This window comes from Artemia franciscana, chromosome 11 (genome assembly GCF_032884065.1).
Source record: "Artemia franciscana chromosome 11, ASM3288406v1, whole genome shotgun sequence".
Taxonomy (NCBI): domain Eukaryota; kingdom Metazoa; phylum Arthropoda; class Branchiopoda; order Anostraca; family Artemiidae; genus Artemia; species Artemia franciscana.
This window is the reverse complement of record NC_088873.1, coordinates 10,672,456-10,695,333: the sequence shown is the minus strand read 5'-3', so window position 1 is coordinate 10,695,333 and position 22,878 is coordinate 10,672,456. Positions and strand designations below refer to the sequence as shown.

General features: G+C 34.7%; 1 protein-coding gene across 5 annotated transcripts in view; it reads left to right on the top strand.

The window, feature by feature from the left end:
- LOC136032791 (transient receptor potential cation channel trpm-like) overlaps positions 1 to 22,878 on the top strand; it is a 112,178-nt gene that overhangs the window by 26,666 nt on the left and 62,634 nt on the right. For 4 of the 5 annotated variants that reach the window (XM_065713167.1, XM_065713164.1, XM_065713166.1 and 1 more), the window contains exons 5-8: positions 4,502 to 4,667; positions 9,219 to 9,512; positions 16,007 to 16,154; positions 22,079 to 22,405. In XM_065713167.1, the coding sequence (XP_065569239.1) occupies positions 4,502 to 4,667; positions 9,219 to 9,512; positions 16,007 to 16,154; positions 22,079 to 22,405 (935 nt within the window). The remainder of the gene's footprint in view (positions 1 to 4,501; positions 4,668 to 9,218; positions 9,513 to 16,006; positions 16,155 to 22,078; positions 22,406 to 22,878) is intronic. The other variant, XM_065713168.1, reaches the window with a different exon arrangement.

The window sequence follows — 22,878 nt, the reverse complement described above, 5'->3', positions numbered from 1 at the left end:
GAAGTTGACAGTAGCGACTCGGATGTGTTTTACATGTAGCTGCAGGAAGACCATGTAGATGAATGTATGTAAATATTTCACACAAAAATCCCCGCAGGGTCATAGCAGCAAAAAGGGAAAAAAATAATAGAACATATAAAAAAACTAAAAGAATCAGTTTAACATTAAAACATGAAAAAAACAACATACAAAAAGAAATAAGGAAAAGAGGCACTACTGTAAACATAGCCATCTTAGAACATCCTCCCGGTGGGTCATACCCACACGAGTGTACCACACTAGATTTCGGGTACTTATAAACCTCCTCCCTAGTTTCCCTTTCCACAACTCTTCTCCCTCATTCAGAAGCTTCGTTTCCCAGATCCTTTAACCCTTTGCAGTTTTCCAAAAAATGCAACAAATTTTCCTCTCAATCTCCACATATTGGACAACTGTAAGGACCACTCTTCATTCTAACGGCTCCCAAATGTATTCTTCCTTTTTTAAGGGGCATTGAATTATATCTAGAAGAAATCGCCCATTTAATATCATCACTAGACAACTCAGCTCTAAAATACACCTTCTCTCTCCATGTATCTTTTATCCTAGAATATAAACCAAGAGAGTCGGACTATCAGATCTGGCACATCCATTTCTGAATTTCCTGATCAACTAAAACTGAACGTGCCTGTTCAAAACCTTCCTACTTCTCGACTCCTACCATATTTCTCATTCCATCCCCCAATATTCCACACGAATTCAAAATGGCCTTAATCTGTCCCATGCACGAACATCTTCCATTTAGTACAGACTCCACCAATGCTTCCTTTACTAACCTGTGATTATCCCTACTTATCCCTCTTTCCCAGTAGTTCCGCATTTTTACTATCATCATAATTTCGAAGATGAAATTCCCGAATTACTTTTAATAGCAAAACTATTAAACCTCTCATTAAAACTACCATCCTTCTATGATACTATAATTGTGATCTTCCTGATCAAGCTCTTCTGTCAAAACCTCAAGTTTTTGCTCCATACCCGGTTACTGACCTAATTTTAAACAACCTTCAGTGGTAACTTAGTATCTCCTAGACTTACTAACCTGAAATAACTACTTAGAACTAATCCTTTAGCCCCATTCCTCTTTTTTCAATTATTTCTCTATGCTTATCCTGCTTACCGTCCTTCCCTAACCTACGCCCTATGTAAATAATATAATCCGCAACAGGTAAATTCCCCCTCCCCCAAATCTAAACTCCTCTTCCTCCTCTTCTCACTTTCCCAGAAACCAAAACTACTGCTTTACTAACGTTAAGTACTATTGTTATCGTTAAGTACTATCTAAAGTAAAACACTTCTAAAATATCCAAAAACATGCAGGTTTTTTTTTGCTGAGTCAACCAACTGTAAAGTATCATCAGTGAACAATAGTGCAAAGAGGCGCATCAAATCGAGCTATACCACTGGAGTCTGGTTTTTTCCAATATTTCGAGGGTATCGAATAATCTCAAGGAATTCGTGCAACCTTGCTTTACTCCAAGCCTACATACTACGACTCTAGATACATATTGCCCTACCCTTCCTACCATCTCAGCTAATAAATAAATATGAGCTAATATTCCTGTAAAACGTATCGGAAGGCCAATACTTAATAAACTCTTTATTAATAAATCCCCGCTAACCTCATTGAACGCACCCCTAAGATCCAAAAACAAAGACATATCCTACCACCCTTTGTCGTAGTATACTTCTTAACTAATGAACTTACTATAAAATTTGACCTACCGCAGAATAATTTCGCCTAAATTTGGCCTACATTTCAATTTGTTTTATCCCTTTTTCTAACCAATCATCTAATTTTCTGCATAGAATCCTAATAAAGCACTTACCCAGATCCATTTAATACCCATTTCTAACTCCTCCTTAATGAATACATTTTCAGCCACTTTTGAATACAGAACTCTCAGTATTTTCTTTATCTAGGTTGTTAAAAGTGCGTGTTTGTAATATTTATGTAATATTTTCATGAGGTTGTCAAAAAGCCGTATCTGCAATGTCTCCGTAACGGCTAAGGCTTTCAAGTTGAAACTTTCAAGGAATATCGAGGATGATGCTGAACTAAATCAAAAGATACTGTCTGCATTAAAGTCGTCAAAAAGACTTATATGCAATATCTCATGAAGAGCTAAGGGTATTAAGTTGAAATTTACAGCGAATGCTGAGCTAAATCAAAAGACATTGTATGTATCTAGGTAGTTAAAAATGCGTGTCTGCTATATCTCGAAAAGGTTAAGAGTATCAAGTCGAATTCAATCAAAACTCGCCCTGTGCATCCAGGTAGTAAAAAAGACGGATCTGTAACACCTCAGGAATGGTTAAGGGTATTAAATGTAAACTTTCAGGTAATTTTGAAGGGAATATTGAAATATCAAAACACAGTATGTCCGTCCAGATCTTAAAAAGTCGTATCTGCAGTACCTTAAGTACGGTTGAGATTATAACTTAAAAGCTTAAGAGACCCAGATGAAAATTTTTAGGGAGAATCAGACGGGTAGATCAGTTAGATTATACATTTTGACTTGGAGGACCAAGAGGAGCTTTTCAAGGAGGATAGACGTCTGAAGAGAAGTGTGGTGGCATTGATCCTTTGTCTGAAATATTCTTCTTTTTTTTTTATGTTAATCTGCTAAAAATTATTGATCATGAAGACACATCAACTGAAGTTTCAAAAACAAGGAAACTTCAGCCGGAAGCAAATCTGGCTGCATTGGTTCTTGAAGTCATATTTTTAGTTGAGAACTTTTTTTTTAGTAAATGAGCCAAACTTGAATTTATGTAAACAAACGAGCAGTTAAGGTAAATATAATACAATAAGATTATTGTAGTAAAACAGTCAATCAATATTTGTCTATATTCCGGGCCGGGACATGATGTCCCGGCCCGTAGAACATGATGTCCCGGCATCATAGAACATGATGGGGATCAGTTTAGTGCCAAACTCGAGATGCTGTTTGTGGTTTTTTTCGACGCTAGTGCCTGTTCTCACTCCTATAAGTTATCATTTATTAAGTAGCTTCAAGTAGGTCCTGATGTGGCTAATCTACACAATTTTGTTTCTAAAAAAAAAACAAATATTTTGTTCATTTTAAAAATAATTTGCTAATTGAGGGGTAATTTCAGCAAATTCGTGCTGACAGCGAAGATTTTTTTTGTCGCCAAGATAACACAATCTTTTTATTTTTTAAAAACTGTCACAAGCTCTAAGAAAGTTGAGTCCGCCAGAAAATCAGCCAGTCGAAGTATTATAATATAATAAGATTATATAATATAAAATTATAATAAGCAATCATTAAATAGATATAGTACGCAAAAATAGCATTTCTAAAAATTAATAAAATTAACTTTACACTACAAATGGCAAAAGAAAGGAAAGAGTTGATTTCACGTTTAATTTATGAAGGGGAATTTATATATATATATTTCTATGGAACATTCCTATTAGGATCAGTATGGAAATTTTGGGCAAATAGCAATGTCTAAATGGGAAAAATGACAAAGGAAAAACAATTTTCTTTTAATTATGGCACCATGATGGTATCGCAAACACCATGTCGGAATGGTGGTTATGGCACTATCGATAAAACGCTGGAAAATTCAACATGTCTAGTTTGCAAAGGATAACTGGCTATATTAACTAAATGGAGAAGCGGTTTATACGACTTATACACTCTGGAGACTTGCATATTGTCCAAAAAACTGATAGCAGAATTTGAAATTTCTGCCTTTTTTTCAATTTTTGTATTTACTTCTCTCAAAATGGAGGAACGTAAAGATAACTAGATAATGTTACTAAAAACTTCAACAAATTGATCAAGGAAAAATAAACGAGAAATAAAAGCAAACAAATGGGCCTAGAAAAATAGCTGAATAGAATACATGAAGTAAAAAGAATGATAAACAAACGAAATCTCAAGCGATTATTAAGTTCTGGAAAAAAGAAAAAATATTGTAGATTGATAAAATAATTTTATATTAACAATAAAAATCACCTTATTCAGTCTGAGCTATTTCCAATGTCTCATTAATTTCAAGCTCCGAGACAATAAATTGGATAACCAAGAAATATTTATTGAATATGAAATAAATACGTGAATTAACCAAAAAGCAAAGTATCGAAATAAAAAATAAATAAATAGAAGCACAGAGGACACGAGGAAGGGCTTCTATATGTAACAAAAGTTATCATGACGATAAATATTCCATAGCCGTAGCAATGATTCAAATACCTTTCTAATTCTTTCTTGAAAATATATAAATAGTAGGTATCTACTTATTATCTCGAGCTGAAGCGCATTAATGAGAAAAGTTAAATCCAGGAATACAGATTCTCTTGTTTCATACAATATCTTAAATATACAGTGGTTTTTCTTCTTCTTTTTTCAATTTTTTCGTAGGGATTTTTCAATGTCTATATTTTCAGACTTAAATCTTGGTTTTTGTTAATATTATTGTAAAAATTTAGGTGTTACCAGACACGTTGGTGACGCGCTGTCTTCTGAAAGGTCACCCCGACTCCGACCTGGGAGGGTCGTTAGTATTGGGATAGTTCCTTGGGGAATTGTTGAAAACCGCCAGTCTCTAGTCGGAAAAGGGAAAGATGTTCCATATATGTCAATCGACAAACCAAGGTGGGTTTTTTAATCCTTCTTTGTTTTATAATAATTTCTGGTGTATTTTCCACATCATTTTCTAATGAGTTATAAAAGTTTTCTTTTTTCTTCAAATTATGTGGTTTTAGCTTACTAAGCTCCGTATGTTTTTCTTAATTCAACCTTTAATTTACCCCCCTTTTTTAATCAATGCTTAGTGAGTGAATGTGCTTTGTCAGCGGCTATACCTTGGGGGCATATAAGGTATATATAGAAAAGATGATCGCATAAACTTTGGAGGGGAATCCTTTGATTGGTAGTCAATAAGTTCTAGTGCTTTTTTTATGATTCAGAGGGATCGGAGGGTGGATACCCTCCCCCACACATAAAATTTTCCCGAATTATTTAACAGCTGCGCTCGACTTAAAGTTCTGTAAGGAATTTTGAAATCTTTCACCATAGACATGAAAAAATCTGAATGGTTTTTGAAATCTAAAATATCGATATTAGGATATCTAGAAAAGCTTATCACAAATTTAAAATTAGTATCAGGTACAAGTCCTTACTTTATTTCATCCACCAATTTCATTTTATTCACTCTTTAATTTTTAAGTTTTTCACTATTTTGTTCCTTCATTCATTCTATTTTTCTATGTTTTAAGAAACAGATATTTGATTATATAGAAGAGTGGAAACCAATATATAAAAAGCATATGCACTCGACCGAAATGCATGTGATATATAAATGTGCTATCTAAACTGCATAGAATGTACTTCAAAATTTAAAATTTATATCTGGTTTCGTGCTCACTATGTACACACTGTATTACGAATGTATATATATATATATATATATATATATATATATATATATATATATATATATATATATATATATATATATATATATATATATATATATATATATATATATATATATATTGTAATATATTTAGTACCCAAGATTGACCAACAAATCAGGTTTCTTTTTTAGGTGTTTTCTTCAACAGTTATCGATAAAAAGGCACTAGAGGTTACGAACAAAACTGCTAATCAAAGTCGATAAGATAAGATATTTGTTTCAAAGAATTTGTATCGCAAGTCCCGAGGTGCCGAATTCGCATTTCAGAGGCATAAAAAAAAACAATATAAACAAAAAAACATAAAATAAGCACAAAAAATAAAAAACTGGCAAACAATGCAAAAACAATAATATTAGAATGGCAAATCTTTCATTAGTCAAAAATATTAAACTGCAAAATGTTAGCAAAAGTGACGCAAGATAAGAAAATAACAAAGATCAGGATACAAGAGAGCAGAACCTGATGTCTATATTTTTGATTGTTGTCAGCATATAAACCCATTCAAATAAAAGTGCGGGAAATACAGATTATTTTCTTAGAAAGATAATTTAATCCATTGGAAAACTAAGGCAAGAAAGTTGAGATGAAACTTATTTGTAATTTCCTTCGTGAAATTTGACACGAAGCTCATAAATAAAATGAAGAGATGTTGCCAGTTAAGAGCCTGAAAAGATGAATATTTAAAGAAGATTCTGATGGGAGACAAACTACTTTCAAACAGTTCGTGGTTACGAATTGTTGTAAGGAGCAACCCGGCTCAACAGTAACCAAAACTCTAAAAAACGGAATTTTGATACAAGTAGTTACATCAAAAGGATCGTATACAGAGAACCCTACTGTAGAAGTTTCGAGCTCCTATCTATAAAAATGTGGAATTTTTCATTTTTTGCCAGAAGACAGATCACAGATGCGTGTTTATTTATTTTTTTTCTTTGCTTTTTTCCCCCAGTGGTGATCATATAAACCCGTTGGTCCTGGAATGTCGCGAGAGCGCTCATTTTAACGAAAATTAAAAGTTTTAGTGCCCTAATACAAAAAATTGTAGAGCACCTAGGTCCCCTCCCACGCTCATTTTTCTCCAAAGTCTCCGGATCAAAATTTTGAGATAGCCGTTTTGTTCAGCATAGCCGAAAAACCCAATAACTATGTCTTTGGGAACGACTTAATCCCCCACAGTCCCCAGGGAAGGGGCTGCAAGTTACAAACTTTGACCATTGTTTACATATAGTAATGGTTATTGGGAAATGTACAGACGTTTTCAGGGGGACTTTTTCGTTTGGAGGGTGGGGGTGGGTTGGTCTGGGGAAAGGGGACTACGTGGGAGGATCTTTCCATGGAGGAGTTTATCATGAGGGAAGATAATGTTCATGAAGGGGGAGCAGGATTTTCTAGCACTATTAAGAAAAACAATGAGAAAATAAATAATTTTTTTTTCAACTGGAAGTAAGGAGCAGCATTAAAACTTAAAACGAATAGAAATTATTACGTATATAAGGGGTTTCGTCTCCTCCTCAGTACCTCGTTCTTTACGCTAAAGCATTTCTAGTAATTTCAACTATTTATTCTACGGCATTTATGATTCAAGGGTCATTCTTAAAGAATTGGGACAAAATTCAAGTTTTAGTGTAAAGAGTGAGGTATTGATGAGGGGGCGAACCCCCTCATATACGTAATAAAGATATACAAATACAGAAGTTCGTTACGTAAGTTAATTCGTAAGTTACGTATATTTATTACTAATAAATTTACTACTAATTACTAAATTACTATTTACTAACAACAATTTGACTTTGTCCCAATTCCACTTTTTAAAACAATAAAAAACTTTAGCGTAAAGAATAATGCTTTGAGGAGGGGACAGCCCCTTTCATATACGGAATAATTTGTGTTCGTTTTAATGTTGCTCCTTACTTTCAATTGAAAAAACTTGTTTTTTTATTTAATATTAGCTTAAGTTCACCTAACCTTGTAAAGAGAACGCCTTCATGTCGAAGATTATTGGATTCTGTTATGCATTCTGTCTGACTGCAAGAGTTTTAGCATACGTAAAAACCGTTTTCACAAGTGGGTATAAAAGAAACCCAACCAGAGTATGTAAATTTACCCAAGAAACAGCTGTAAACCGAATACGACGATTATTTGATATTATTTTTAAAGTATAAACGTCTATTATACTTAGAACACTAATCAGAAGTTCGTACCAATTTTTGGAACCCTCGGCACAAAGAGAAAATTCTGACTGATGAGTCCGGCACCGTTACCTTAATGTTATCTAACCTGTTGTATATTATAACAATGAAATATGTTACCAGAAACAAACATATTAGAAAAACAGATTCCAAAATTATTATTGAAGAATGGACACATAAAATCAGATTTTTAAAAACCTTTAACCGTCAGTTTGGAACTTTTGGTTTTTTCAATTTTTTTTTTTTGTGTAAATACTAGTATTCCAGTGTCTGAATAAGGTTTAATCTTTGCTCCACGGATTTTCGTTCTAGCTCACAAATGAAATCTAAATCTGGCATTCAGGGGGTTATTTTTCTAGTACTTAAGTGTTGCAATTAAAATCAGATTCCTAAAAACCTACAAAAAATATTTTGAAACTTTAGTATTTTTCATTCCTTACGCAAACACTACCGTTCTAGTGTCCGAATAAGACTTAATTGTTGGCCCCACGGATTTTTGTTCTAGCTCCCAATGGAAATTTAAATCTCGTTCCCAAGTGGATTATTCTAGTACACTGGTCCAATAAAAACCAGATTCTTAAAAACTTTCAAAAAATATTTTGGAACTTTAGTATTTTTCACAGTTTTTTTTTTTACGTAAATATTACCATTCTAGCGTCCGAATAAGACTTAATTGTTGCCCCCACGGATTTTTGTTCTAGCTCCCAACGGAAATTTAAATCTCGTTCCCAAGTGGATTATTCTAGTACACTGGTCCAATAAAAACCAGATTCTTAAAAACTTTCAAAAAATATTTTGGAACTTTAGTATTTTTCACAGTTTTTTTTTTACGTAAATATTACCATTCTAGCGTCCGAATAAGACTTAATTGTTGTCCCCACGGATTTTTGTTCTAGCTCCCAATGGGAATTTATACCTCGCACCCAAGTGGACTATTCTAGTATACTGGTTCAATAAAGACTAGATTCCTAAAAACGTATAAAAATTAGTTTGGAACATTAGAATTTTTCAGTTTTTTTCTTTTAAATAATACCGTTTTAGTGCCCATATCAAAATATAAATGTCCATTTACAAATACCCACTTAACAAATTAATTCCAGATGCTAGGCCAGCAGGAAAATGCCTAGTCCTGCTGCAAGAAAAAGTAGAAAAAGTGTCCATAGCCATGCTCTTTGCGCCCGAAACACATTCTGTGCCACAACGATTGATTGAATCAATCGTTGATCGTTCCAAATAGACAGTAGTAACTTGGACATTTTGCTGGTCAAGTTTACCCAATTTACCTCCTCCCCCCTTCACAAGTTGTTCTTTTCACAGGATAATATGTAATTCGGCCACCAAAGCCAACTTTGGCTCCCATCAGAACCTTGCTTAAATGATCATCATTTTCTGAGCTTGCAACTAACAATGTTTCTTCATATCATTAATGAGCTCGACATCAAATTTCAAGAACAAAATGAAGATTATCCATTCTATCTACATCACATCCTCTTCATATACCAGTCTATTAAGTCAATTTCTATCTTTTGATTGTGTAGGTCTCATTTGGCGGCTCTTAACAACCGTCATTCTTACTTTTTACTTGTGGATGACGGGTCGGTTGGCCGCTATGGAGCTGAAATAGAACTTCGGCGCAAGTTAGGACGTATCATATCTGGTCAAAGACTGCCTTCAAGGACACCTTGCAATGTGCCCATGGTCTGTCTAGTCGTTGAGGGAGGAATACACACTATTAGGAAAGTTCTCGAGTATGTATCTGAAAAACCTCCAGTCCCAGTTGTGGTTCTTGAAGGATCTGGAAGGGCTGCAGACCTTCTAGCTTTTGCCTACAGGTATTGCATCTTATCTTTCAAGCATAAAACGTTGGGGATAGGGTCGTATCCGGGATTTTTTTTTTGTTTTTTTACGAAAGGATTTGCAAAAAAACTCTAAAAACACATCAAAATTTGTTTACTTCCATTTTGGTTGTGTTTTTTCGAGTTTGAGGGGGTCAAACTCCTCCCCCCTCCCCCTGGATACGGCCTTGGTGGGTATGGTTGGCTGCCTGCCAATAGATTTTGACCCTTAATAAGGAAAATATACGTTCTAATTTGTGACTGAAAAACCCCTCTCCAGTTTTCCACAAACATTTTTTCTATATGATTTGATTGGAGTAACAAAAAAAAAAAAAAAAAAAAAAAAAAAAATCCTTCATAGTAATGAATGGTAAGTAACGATCCTTGTCAATGACGAAAGTATAAGAGCTTAACTATTGATAACATAATCAAACGTTACCGATAGTTATCCTAAATATGTATTCTAAATATGCATTTGTTTATTAGTAATTAGTGCAGTTATTAGTACACAAGAAAGTTCGTATAATTATAGAAAAGGCAAGGAAATCAACTCAATAAGGGACAATTTTACTAAAAAATATGCCGTCAACTTTTGCTTGCATTGCAAGAGTACCCATAAGCTACTATTATCCATGACATATGAAGCCACTATAATCAGAAATGTTTCCCCTGAACGGAATGCTGGGAATTTCTGTATTTTCCCACTGAGCGGATGTTGTTTTATCATTTTTTTTCAGGACTGATTGTATTTATCTTGTTGTCACTTCGAAAAAAATTTTATTTTTTACAGTTATGAAGTATAAAAGTGTCAAATATATTGGATTTTGGTATTCAAAATTAAAAATGCTGAATCAAAAATTTTTACTTGATTTTGCTAATCTTAGTTTTAATGTTTTACTTTGAGCAAACTACTTTGATAATACGTTACTTTTTATAAACACTCAGTCTAAAGGCATTAAATATTTTGGTGTTTAATAACAAAGTTCAAAACTTTCGATATTGTTAAAAAATATCCGTCCAACAGTTTTTGTAAGTTGGCTATCGTTTTGTATATTTTTTGTAATTGCTTACTTTTTTCATTTTTATACACTTTTACTTCAACTGACATACTTTTTCCATTGCCTTTACAAAAATGTCTGTCTCTAAGCTTCATTAAATAAAAAAAAAACAAGTTTTTTTAATCGAAAGTAAGGAGCAATCTTAAAACTTAAAAACGAACTGAAATTATTACGTGTATGAGGTGTTGCCCCTCCTCAACACCTCGCTCTTCACGCTACAGTTTTTCGGCACCTTAAAAACAGTTTTTTTGAAAAGTTTTTCTTTTAGAAAAGAAGCAAATAGAAAAGGTTTTCCAATTAAATTAAGGAGCAAGTTTAAAACCTAAGACAAATATAAATTACTTTGTATCTCAACACCTTGCTCATTAGACAAAAGTTTTTTAGTGCTTTAAAAATCTTTTTTTCCCATTACAAATTTAAAAACAAAATTGGACAAAAGCTAAACTTCAGAAAAGAGCAAGGAGCTAAGGAGGAGACAACCCCCTTCATATAAAGAATAATCTGTTCAAATAGGTTTCAAATCTGTTCCTTGCTTTAGTTGAAAAGCTCTTTTTTTATTTAATTTCGGATTGTTTCCCAAATCATGCCCAGAGCTAACCAAGATATAATTTGAGGTACCGGTCCCGGAAATCCCTGGTTAATTGCTTTTAAAATGTGTAAACCAGCAATTGTATACGTTGAGTAGTACCTTCCTACGTTTGAATTTGCACTTAAAATTTTGGATAAAATTTGAACATACTTGAAAAATTGGTGATGAATAGTAATTTCAATAAAAGTCCTTATTAATATTAAACTACTAAAGAATTCCGGTTGGATCAAAGGGGGTATTATTGTTTGTATGGACTGAAATTCTGTGAGACTTTTGGTCGTCTACATGACTGAAGCCATCTGCAATAGCCATCTACAATAGGATCTGATTATCGATAAATACATTACATACATTTGTTTAAAAGCATTGAAGTACTTCATATAAACATAAAAGAAAATATTTCTATTTAAAGTTGCTTAAAACTAAGTTCCTAGCAGTATTTGCCACCCCAAAGAAATTTCCTAGCAGGGTTGATGATGGCCTGCCCTGTTTCCACCTCTGTGCTGGTAGATACGGGAATGTAACATTTTAGCTATATAGAGTAACGTTTTATTTAATTTTTACTCTCCCTACCACTTTCAACATTTATTTGAAGACTCATAAAGAGTAAGAAGTTTGTCCATTAAATTGTTCTTATTTTGGAATCTAACCTACCCCCGCCTAAACAATGATTCAACCCCGCTCCCCCTCATTATAGCGGATACGCAATTACATATAACCAAACGTAACCTAGTTTCATTACAAGTAAAGCGAATCACCTTCAGAATTTTAAAATGATTGCAAATTCGTCCTCTTTGGCGTAAAGTTGTAGTCTGGTGCCCTAAAATGTCGGAAAACAAGACTTTCCCCTGGCCCAATTTGTATGGCTACTTTAAAAAGAGCTTTAAATTTACGTTTCAATGAGTTCCCTCCCAATTATCTTGGACTTTTGATTTTATTCAATCACCTATGAGAAAAAAAAAACAAGAGCTAAGAGCTCATATGGCACTTGTGACGAGGCAAGAAGAGCTTAGAGCCAAGAGATCATATGGTATGAGCTCTAGCAAAATTCTATGAATAAATAGATTGATTTAAAAGGAAAATAAGAGGCTTATTGTCGGTCAGGATTTAAAATAAGAGCCCTGAGTCATGATGTCCTTCTAAATATCAAAATTCATTAAGATCCGATCACCCACTCGTATGTTATAAATACCTAATTTTTTCCAATTTTTCCTCTCCCTTTAGCCCCTCAGATGGTCGAATTTGGGAAAACGACTTTATCAAGTCAATTTGTGCAGCTCCCTGACACGCCTACCAATTTTCATCGTCCTAGCACGTCCAGAAGCACCAAACTCGCCAAATCACTGAACCCCTTCCCCAACTCCCCCAAAGAGAGCGAATCTAGTACGGTTCCGTCAATCACGTATCAAGGACATTTGCTTATTCTATCCACCAAGCTTCGTCCCGATTCTTCCACTCCAAGTGTTATCCAAGATTTCCCCCTCCAACTCCCCCCAATGTCAAAAGATCTGGTCGGGATTTGAAATAAGAGCTCTGAGACATGAATTCCTTCTAAAAATCAAATTTCATTAAGATCTGATCACCCGTTCGTAAGTTAAAAATACCTCATTTTTTCTAATTTTTCAGAATTACCCCCCCCCAACTACCCCAAAGAGGGCGGATCCTTTCCGGTTATGTCAATCATGTATCTAGGACTTGTGCTTATTTTTCCCACCAAGTTTCATCCCGATCCCTCCACTCTTAAGTGTTTTTCAAGTTTTAAGTTTTCCCCTCCCATCTCCCCCCCCAATGTCACCAGATCTGTTCGGGATTTAAAATGAGAGCTCTGAGACACGATACCCTTCTAAATATCACATTTCATGGAGATCTGATCACCCGTTCGTAAGTTAAAAATACCTCATTTTTTCTAATTTTTCAGAATTAACCCCCCCCCCCCCCCAACTACCCCAAAGAGATTGGATCCGTTGCGGTTATGTCGATCATGTATCTAGGACTTGTGCTTATTTTTCCCACCAGGTTTCATCCCGATCCTTCCACTCTAAGTGTTTTCCAAGTTTTAGGTTTCCCCCTCCCAACTCCCCCACCCCAATGTCGCCAGATCAAGTCGGGATTTAAACTAAGAGCTCTGAGACACGATATCCTTCTAAGTATCAAATTTCATTGAGATCTGATCACCCGTTCGTAAGTTAAAAATACCTCATTTTTTCTAATTTTTCAGAATTAACCCCCCCCCCCCCCCCAACTACCCCAAAGAGAGCGGATCCGTTCCGGTTATGTCAATGATGTATCTAGGACTTGTGCTTATTTTTCCCACCAAGTTTCATCCCGATCCCTCCACTCTAAGTGTTTTCCAAGTTTTAGGTTTCCCCCTCCCAACCCCAACCCCCAATGTCACAAGATCTGCTCGGGATTTAAAATAAGAGCTCTGAGACACGATATCCTTCTAAATATCAAATTTCATTGAGATCCGATCACCCGTTCGTAAGTTAAAAATACCCCATTTTTTCTAATTTTTCAGAATTAACCCCCCCTACTACCCCAAAAAGAGCGGATCCGTTTCGGTTATGTCAATCATGTATCTAGGACTTTCGCTTATTTTTACCACCAAGTTTCATCCCGATCCCTCCACTCTAAGTGTTTTCCAAGATTTTAGGTTTCCCCCCTCCAACTCCCCCCATTGTCATCAGATCCGGTCAGGATTTAAAATAAGAGCTCTGAGACACAATATCATTCCAACATCAAATTTCATTAAGGTCCCATCACCCGCTCATAAGTTAAAAATACTTTAATGTTTCTATTTTTTTCGAATTAACCGGCCCCCCACTCCCCCCCCCCAGATGATCAAATTGGCAAAACGACCATTTCTAATTTAATCTGGTCCGGTTCCTGATACGCTTGCCAAATTTCATCGTCCTAGCTTACATGGAAGTGCCTAAAGTAACAAAACCGGGACCGACAGACAGACAGACCGACAGAATTTGCGATTGCTATATGTCACTTGGTTAATACCAAGTGCCATAAAAACAAATAAACTTACATCGACTATGTGTCATCTGAAAAAAAAAAGAGCGAAATTCCACATTGTGAAGATTCGAGCTTGAAGCCTCTTTGGTTGGGTTCTCAGATATGATCTATCTAATAAAGGGATTTTCAATAAGTTCACTTGCTTTTTTGGGGTTGTTCCCCCTTTTTTCCAAAATCAGGCAAATTCTCTCAGATTTTTGGTTTTGGGTGGGTAACAATAAATTGAAAACATTGTATATATTTAGAATCAGCATAAAAAGCCAGCACTGACAGTGAAGCAATTTTCATGAGAATTCCATTTTTAGTTTCGGTGAATATTGGCACGCGTCACTTTTTACTTCCAGTTTTTTATCACAAACTGTTTGAAAAGATTCCCTTGGGAATTTTTTTTTATTTACTTTTATTTATTCATTTTATTTACTTGAATAGGACAATAAAAAAAAGAAAGAGGGTCAATTTGGACAGCTGGATATTAAGTTTAAATTTTGTTTTTCTTTTGCTATTTTATTTTTTTTGATTGTCTGAATATATAAGGGATTTAAGTTCGAGTGGGAGAATTGTCCATTTATGAAAGAGGTACATTTTACATAGCCGTTATAAAATCAAAACGTGGTATCTGTGCAGGGAGGATGATTTTTGAGTATCGCTACTCTTTCTGTAAACTATTCTAAAGCGCAGGAAATTGTATAAAGACAAGTCTACATCTGTTATAATCTACGGAAGCAATAAATATGTTCTTCATAAAATAAAAAGTTCTTGAGTGACAAGATTTATTTTATATATTTTTTACAAATAACCCTTTCTGTTTCTCTATTTTTTTATTATTCAAATTCCCTTAGGTACTAATTGACTCAAAAGGTGGTGTATTATAAAAAGACATTATGGGAGAATTGAAAAATGACGGAAAAAGGGATTTCAGTTTTTAATTTTCTGGAGGACCAGTTGTTTGTTTCTGGATTTTGATTTGGCATTCAAGAAATGGGAAAGTAGTTTAATTATCAAGAAATCTGTTTCCCAACTGCTTTTGTGTGTTGAAACAGAAGATATGATGTATTTTGGAGAGACAATATGTGCTTCTAAATGTCTTAAGTACCAAATACGATATGGGAAAGCAGATTGGACAAATCGATGAAACTTGGACAATTTTGATTCAAATTCGGAATTTGATTGATTCGATAGTTTCATTGTCAGGGGACGGACCCTTTGGCACCTTTTGAAATATTACAGTCTATGTTTTATTTAATGCTATTTTATCATGAAATTTATATTTAATAATTATTGGAAAACCGCCTGTCATTCCTTGCCTTGACCTTGAAACCTGCCTTGATGAGGGTATAGCGAGTCAGATTTTGGTTTTTCACAGAAATAAGTCTGAACATCGATATGTGAGCTCTGGTTTATGTTAAGTCTCCATTAAAAGTAGATTCACGTCACCATCTTGTAGGAATACAGCTGAAAAACAGTTTTCCAAGAATATCGAGGCCACCTTGGATTTTTGATAGAACCGGCTTGAATAATATTTTTGCTACAGTTTCTTCCGAAGATTCTAAAATAATGGAGCTATCTCACCTCCCATAAGATAGAAAACTTCATATATGTTACAGAATATGCATAGTCTTGTCAACGATCAGAAATTTAAACAAACTCTCTGCGATGAATTATATGTCGGTGGTATGTCTAGATTTCAAGTGGAAATGTGCCTATTTGTCGATTGGCCTATCGTTTTTCTGAAATTTTCTTTCTTTCTCTTGTTTGAAAAGTTTTAATTTTTTTTTTATAACATTGCAGATTGATAAATTTCTAATAAAAATTTATTTCAGGTACATTGATGAAAATGGTGACTCTACACTTCTTGACAGTTTACGGGAGCAAATGACTACAACCATAGCTAAAACGTTTAGAGTCGATATGGAGAAAGCTAAGGTTCTATATTTCGAAATTTTGCAGTGTGTTAAAAAGAAAAACTTGGTAAGTCTGAAATGAATATCTATTTTAGTTTTACATCATCCGATATGTTGTAAATATTCTAATCGACTTTTGAGGCATGGCTGTCCATATGCGTCTTCTGCAACTGCTAGACACGAGCCTTCCGTTTTGTAATGCGGTAGGGGACAAGCCTTTGACTAACTAATACCTTACCTAAATTCTGTATTATGTTAAAAAAAATATTTACTTAGTCCGAGTTCAACATTTGATTAGTAACAACCGATCACTGGAAAAAATTAATTCCTGTAAATGGCAATGGAAATGCCTGGGGTATTATTACTACTGCTAAACCTTGATCATTCAGCAGCCAATCTGAGATTTTTTTTTTTTTTTTTTTTTTTTTTTTTTTTTTTTTTTTTTAGGTTTTATCATTGAAGCTTTGATTAACTCAATAACATCAGAATTGTATTGCCGAAACCATTGTTTCGTCACCAAACATCATAGCCGTGGATGTATTGTCAACACAGTTTTATAACATATTATTTGGCCATGGATTGTTTTGGGTACCCGACTGACTGACTGTATTTCAAACAGTACAAAATTGTACGAAAAGTGTGGTTCAATCTGCACGAAAAATGTGGTTCAGTCCCGCTTTCTAGGTCTATAATGACAGAAAGGTTGAGATTGCTAGGGTACGTTCTGCGGATGAAGGATGACCGATTTCCAAAGATTGTCCTTTTTAGCCAAACTTCTAGAATTAGATGGGGACTTCCTGGGAGGATATAAAGATAAAGGCTTTGCATAGATTGCGATGGAGGACTATCGTGCGCAGCTGTCTTGGCCTCAAGTGACTTGGTGGCTTGGTGAGTTGTTAGTAGCAGTAGTAGTACTTTGCCACCTAACACTAAATATTTTTTGAAGCCAGTATGATTAATTTCATTTTAAGATATGCTCTAGAGCATTGTTCACACTTAAGCATATCCACACAAACGACAAGATTTGTTTCGATATTTTCGTTGTATGTTTCACGGATTTGGTCAGATTAGCCTACAGAAGACCTATATATGCCGGATGCATATTTATTATGAAATCATAGTACATAATGTTTATTCAGTACCCGCTGGATAGCCCCTGTCTTTTTTAGACCCCTCTCTGCCTCTTGGCCCCATCTTCTTTTGTAGGCTAAATAATTCGGAACGTTGTATTGTCTTCGTCCCTTTCAACAGAAACAAGCTAAATAGGAACAAAATTGTGGTTGATGTTAGAGGCAGCTAAACAGATCAGAACGATAAAATTTTAATATTTTCGTTCTTTTTAGCCTTTTTTATTTTCAATAATTTTATATGCTTATGTAAAACTTCCATCTTTGATTTTACGTCCGACGAAAGTTCCAACCAGTTATAATTTTTGTAAATTGATCCTTCCCGCTCAAGCTCTAGGTTTCAAATAAGGAATTGCCCATCGGATGGTCTGAATTCCAACATACTGTATGCAAATATTGATCACCAAGAATTTCGATCTTCAGAGACGTTACCTGGAAATAAACGGATGAAAAACAACTAGTGCCCGCAGTGTTTAGCGTCTAACAACTTCGCTAAAAAGTAAAAAAATCAACAAAAACTTGGCAATTAAAATTTAATCTCCAGTGCTGTAGGATTAAAGTGGAATTTTCAAACAGTTCGTGGTAACGAACTGTAGTAAGGAGCGACCCGGCTCAATAGTAACCAAAACTCTAAAAAATGGAACTTCGGTACCAATAGCTACATCAAAAGAATCGCATTTTAATGCTGATTTTAAATATATAAGTTTCATTATGTTTAGTCTTACCCATCAAAAGTTACGAGCCTGAGAAAATTTGCGTTATTTTAGAAAATAGGGGGAAATCCTATCTACAAAAATGTGGAATTTTATATTTTTTGCCAGAAGGCAGATCACGGATGCGTGTTTATTTGTTTGTTTGTTTTTTTCCCCAGGGGTGATCGTATCGACCTAGTTGTCCTAGAATGCTGCGAGAGGGCTCATTCTAACGGAAATGAAAAGTTCTAGTTCCCTTTTTAAGTTACCAAAAAAATTGGAGGGCACCTAGGCCCCCTCCCACGCTAATTATTTTCCCAAAGTCAACGGATCAAAACTCTGAGATAGCCATTTTATTCAGCGTAGTCGAAAAACCTCAAAACTATGTCTTTGGGGACGACTTACTCCCCCACAGTCCCCGTGGGAGGGGTTACAAGTTCAAAACTTTGACCAGTGCTTACATATAGTAATGGTTATTGGGAAGTGTACAGACGTTTTCAGGAAGATTTTTTGGTTGGAGGCAGGGGTTGAGAAGAGGGGGATATGCTGGGGGAGCTTTTCTTCGAGGAATTTGTCATGGGGGAAGAAAATTTCCATGAAGGGAGCGCAGGATTTACTAGCATTACTTAAAAAAAACAATGAAAAAATAAATATGAAAAAGTTTTTTTTTCAGCCGGAATTAAGCAGCAGCATTAAAACTTAAAACGAACAGAAAATTATTACCCATATGAGGGGCTCACCTCCTGCTAATACCTTGCTCTTTACGCTAAAGTATTTTTAGTAATTTCAACTGTTTATTCTGCGGCTTTTGTGATTCAGGGATCATTCTTAATGAATTGGGACAAAATTTAAGCTTTAGTGTAAAGAGCGATGTACTGACGAGGGGGCAAACCCCCTCATATATGTAATAAAAATATGAGAATACAAAAGTTCTTTACGTAAGCTAATTTATAAGTTACGTATATGTTTTACTTATAAAAAGATTCTTAAAAAATTAAAAGTTCTAGTCGCCTTTTTAATTAACCGAAAATCGGAGGGCAACTAGGCTTCCTCCCTCGCTTTTTTTTCTCAAAATCATTCGATCAAAATTATGAGAAAGCCATTTAGCCAAAAAAAATAAATATACAAATTTTGTTTTAATTATTCCTCTGCGGAGAGCCAAAATCAAAACATGCATTGATTCAAAAACGTTCAGAAATTAAAGAAAAAAAAAACAAGTCTTTTAAATGAAAGTAAGGAGCGACATTAAAACTTAAAACGAACAGAAATTACTTCGTATATGAAAGGGGCTTTTCCTTTTCAACGCCCCGCTCTTTACGCTAAAGTTTTTTACTGTTTTAAAATGTAGAGTTAAGAGAAAGTGTCAAACTTTAGCGTAAAGAGCGGGGCGTTGAGAAGGAAAAGCCCCTTTCATATACGAAGTAATTTCTGTTCGTTTTAAGTTTTAATGTCGCTCCTTACTTTCATTTAAAAAACTTGTTTTATTTATTTAATTCCTGTTAAAGACAACTAATCAGAATTTTGTTTTCAAGGATTCGCTTTTGTCAAAATCTATTCTGCACAAGGTAGGCCTAGGTTTCTTTGGTAAAATCGTGGTAGGCTAGTTGGCTTTCAGCTAGTAGGCGTACTTGTCATATCTTACCAATTGCATAATCCTCCTTTGCACTGTGAAATGCCAGAAAAGTTGAGCAATAAGTAGTTTAAGTAGACTGGAACAGGAACGCAATTGCCAAAGGCTAGCTGGTGACGTAATTTTTCTTTTTGCCTTTAGTGTTATTTTTTCTGTTGTAAGTTTCTAATTTGTTTGATTCAGTCTTTAAAAAGTGAGTTGCAGTAACTGCTGAAGTTCTCTAAAAATAGCAGAGTTCTTGTCAGAATAATAATGGACTATACTCAGTTCATTTAGTTCTGTTTATTATTTCAGTTTTTACCTGGAAATAGGTTTTCAGTTTTCTCCAAAACTGAAATTTTTCCAAAATTTGTTTTTAAGTAGGTTTACATATCTTGCAAACTACAACCGAATGTAGTGTAATTCCCTTTTATGTCTGACTTACACGAAACACTTTTGTATCCGCCTCCTTTTTTAGCAGGAGTTACCTGCTCAGGATGCTATTGAAATTAAAATGCCAATAAAATAAGATTTTAGTCCTTTTAGTATTTTTCAATAGTTCTGGGTTGTAGCGGTAGCTAGCAACCCAGTAAGTTGGAAATGAAATGCCACAAAATAATGTTTTAGTCCTTTCAGCATTTCTCAATAAATGGCCAAGATCAGAGCTTTTAACGGGGTTGAAGTCATGTTTGTTATGTTTTAGTTTATATTTTGGTATTTTTCTCTAGAAGTTTGTTTTCAGTTATGCTATATTATGTTTATGTTATATTTATGTTAAGTTATTAGTTGTGTTATGGTTTATGTCGAAGTTATGTCAGTTATATTTAGTTAACTTAGAAGTTGTGGTTTAGTATTTCTCAATAGATGGATAAAGTAGAAGCTTTAAATAGGGTTGAATTTATGTACCCCTATGTTTCATCTAGGCACTTACCCCGTAAATGTATTTCGGGGAAGGGGGACTAAGACCCGTTTTCTTAAAGTTTGAATGTTTTGATGTGACAAATGGAATAACTGGTCAATTCAAACATTTTGGGTGGTGGTCGCTCAAATGGCTTGAGATTTTTTTTTCCTGATGGTGGAAGGTCTTACGCTTTCTAAAATCAATTTTCAGGAGGAACAAGTATGTGAAATTCTGTGTTATTTAACGTGTTAAATAACCATACGTTCGCAAAAATAGTGTTTTGTGGTTTTAATATTTCCCAGTAGGTGGCCAAAGAACCCTAGTGTAGATGAAATTGGTTTCCCAGTGTTTTGGTCAGGTACTCGATCAATGAAGTATTTTAAGGGAGGGGGCCTAAAACCGATTTTTTAATGCTGCTGTGTCTGAGGCGTGGTAAAACTATTAACCTATTAGGCTGAATTTCGCCTGGAAAACGGGTCGCAAATGTCGAAAGTTGGCTCCGTTTTTCGTCCTATCACTATATACGATATACCCCGTGCGTCCTTTCACTCTTTCAATATGGGTATGAAGAAATAAAAACCTGATTTAAACAATTTTTAATTTCTATTTTAATGATCCCCATTTTGTTTTAAGTCTTATTTTATTTTTGAATGTGCTTTGCTGAAGTCGATCCTCAGATATAGAGCCAAAATATTCACTGGGGATAAAAAAAAATCACTGTCTTAGATTTATTCCTCCTTGTTTTACCTGTTTTTGTTTGTGGCTTAAGGAAGTATGCAATTCCATTTGCTCCGTTTTGAGTAGACTAACTACCAGAATATTTTAGATTTTTCTGGATATTCTGAACAAGCAATTCTTCACTCCGCCTGGCTTCTATACTTGCTGCTCTTCTAACCTTGTTCTAGATTTGTTTGAATATCTTCTCTTTCTCAGGGATGGGAGGAAGCCTCCCATGCTTCTTGATATAGTTTCTTGTGGTAGAGCTACCTTTTGTAAGGTCTTCTTGAGAGGGTTGTGCTTGTCTTCTGCTGTATGCATAATGGATATCAGTTTGAAGTACATGTCTTCTGCCGAAGCCAGTTGACACACTTCTTACTTCCAGTTAATAGTGGTTAGATCTTTTTGGATGGCTTCATGATCTCCTTTGATTCAGCCTCTTTTTGGTCTGTATTTAGTTGTTGTTGTGTTCTCTTGCTTCAGAAGCAATCGCCATGTGATCAGATTTCCCAATCAGTTGTTGACCATCAGTATTTCTGATAAGTTTGGGGTACTGGTTTCAGGATGTCGAGTTTGCTCCGTGACTAGTTGCTTCAAGAAATTGTCGTTAAAATAAAAAGATAGAATTAAGGGTGGTTGAAGAATGAATTGTTTTCTAAATATGATTTAATGATTAATTTAATAGGATTCATAGTTGATAGGTTAAATTGGATTTAAATTTAGTGTTTTTTTTTACTAAGGTGTGTTAAGGGAGTAGTTAAATGCTGAGTGTTAAGTTAGTGGTAGCAGGGTATATGACGTTGGTGTTGTGTTTTGTTTTTAAACCCCTTCTGAGGTTAATGTTTATTATTGTTATTTTTTTGGATTTGTCTGGTTATTCCTCCTCCATTACATACTAATTTTTAAGTTGCTTAAAATTTTAAACCTAAATCTTTTTCTTTTAAGATAACCATATTCCAAGGTGATGAGCCTGTAGAGACATCTGGTGAAAACGCAGAAGAACTCGATTTAGCAATTTTAACGGCTCTTTTCCGATCACGTCATTTATCAGTGCCAGAACAACTGAGCCTAGCATTAGCATGGAATAGAACAGACTTGGCAAGACGAGAAATATTTATCTATGGACAAAATTGGCCTGAGGGAGCCCTAGACGAGGCAATGATGGAGGCGTTAGCAAACAATCGTGTTGATTTCGTCAAGCTCTTACTTGAAAAAGGAGTCAGCATGTCACGCTTTATAACTATTCCAAGGCTTGAGCAGCTATATAATGCCGTAAGATTCTCTCCCCATTATTTAAAAATAGATGATAAAAAAAGCGACAAAGGTGTTAGTATGTTGCTGTCAACGTCTTGGTTCAAAAGAGAGGTCGGTATATCGTGATTTAAATTGGATCTGTATGTCGATACTCCCGGGCTTCGACAACTTTATAACGGTTTAAGACTTGTATTAATTTATTTAATGGTTTTCCTTTACTTATTTTTTCCTGTTTTACTATTGTTATTATTTTTACTATTGTTAAGTCTTTTATCATTTAAACTTGTCCCTTTTTTTTATCCTTTTTACCCTTCACGAAAACCTTGAAAATTGAGCTGTTACATAACAACCAGGTTGATTATGCTAATTTCGATTTGTAGTTTTTGTAAGGCCTGAGCAACTGTTAAACGCTATAAGATTCCCCCCTCTAATTATGCTTATAATAAGGTGTCTATAGACACCTTATTATACCATATGCGTAATATAACATA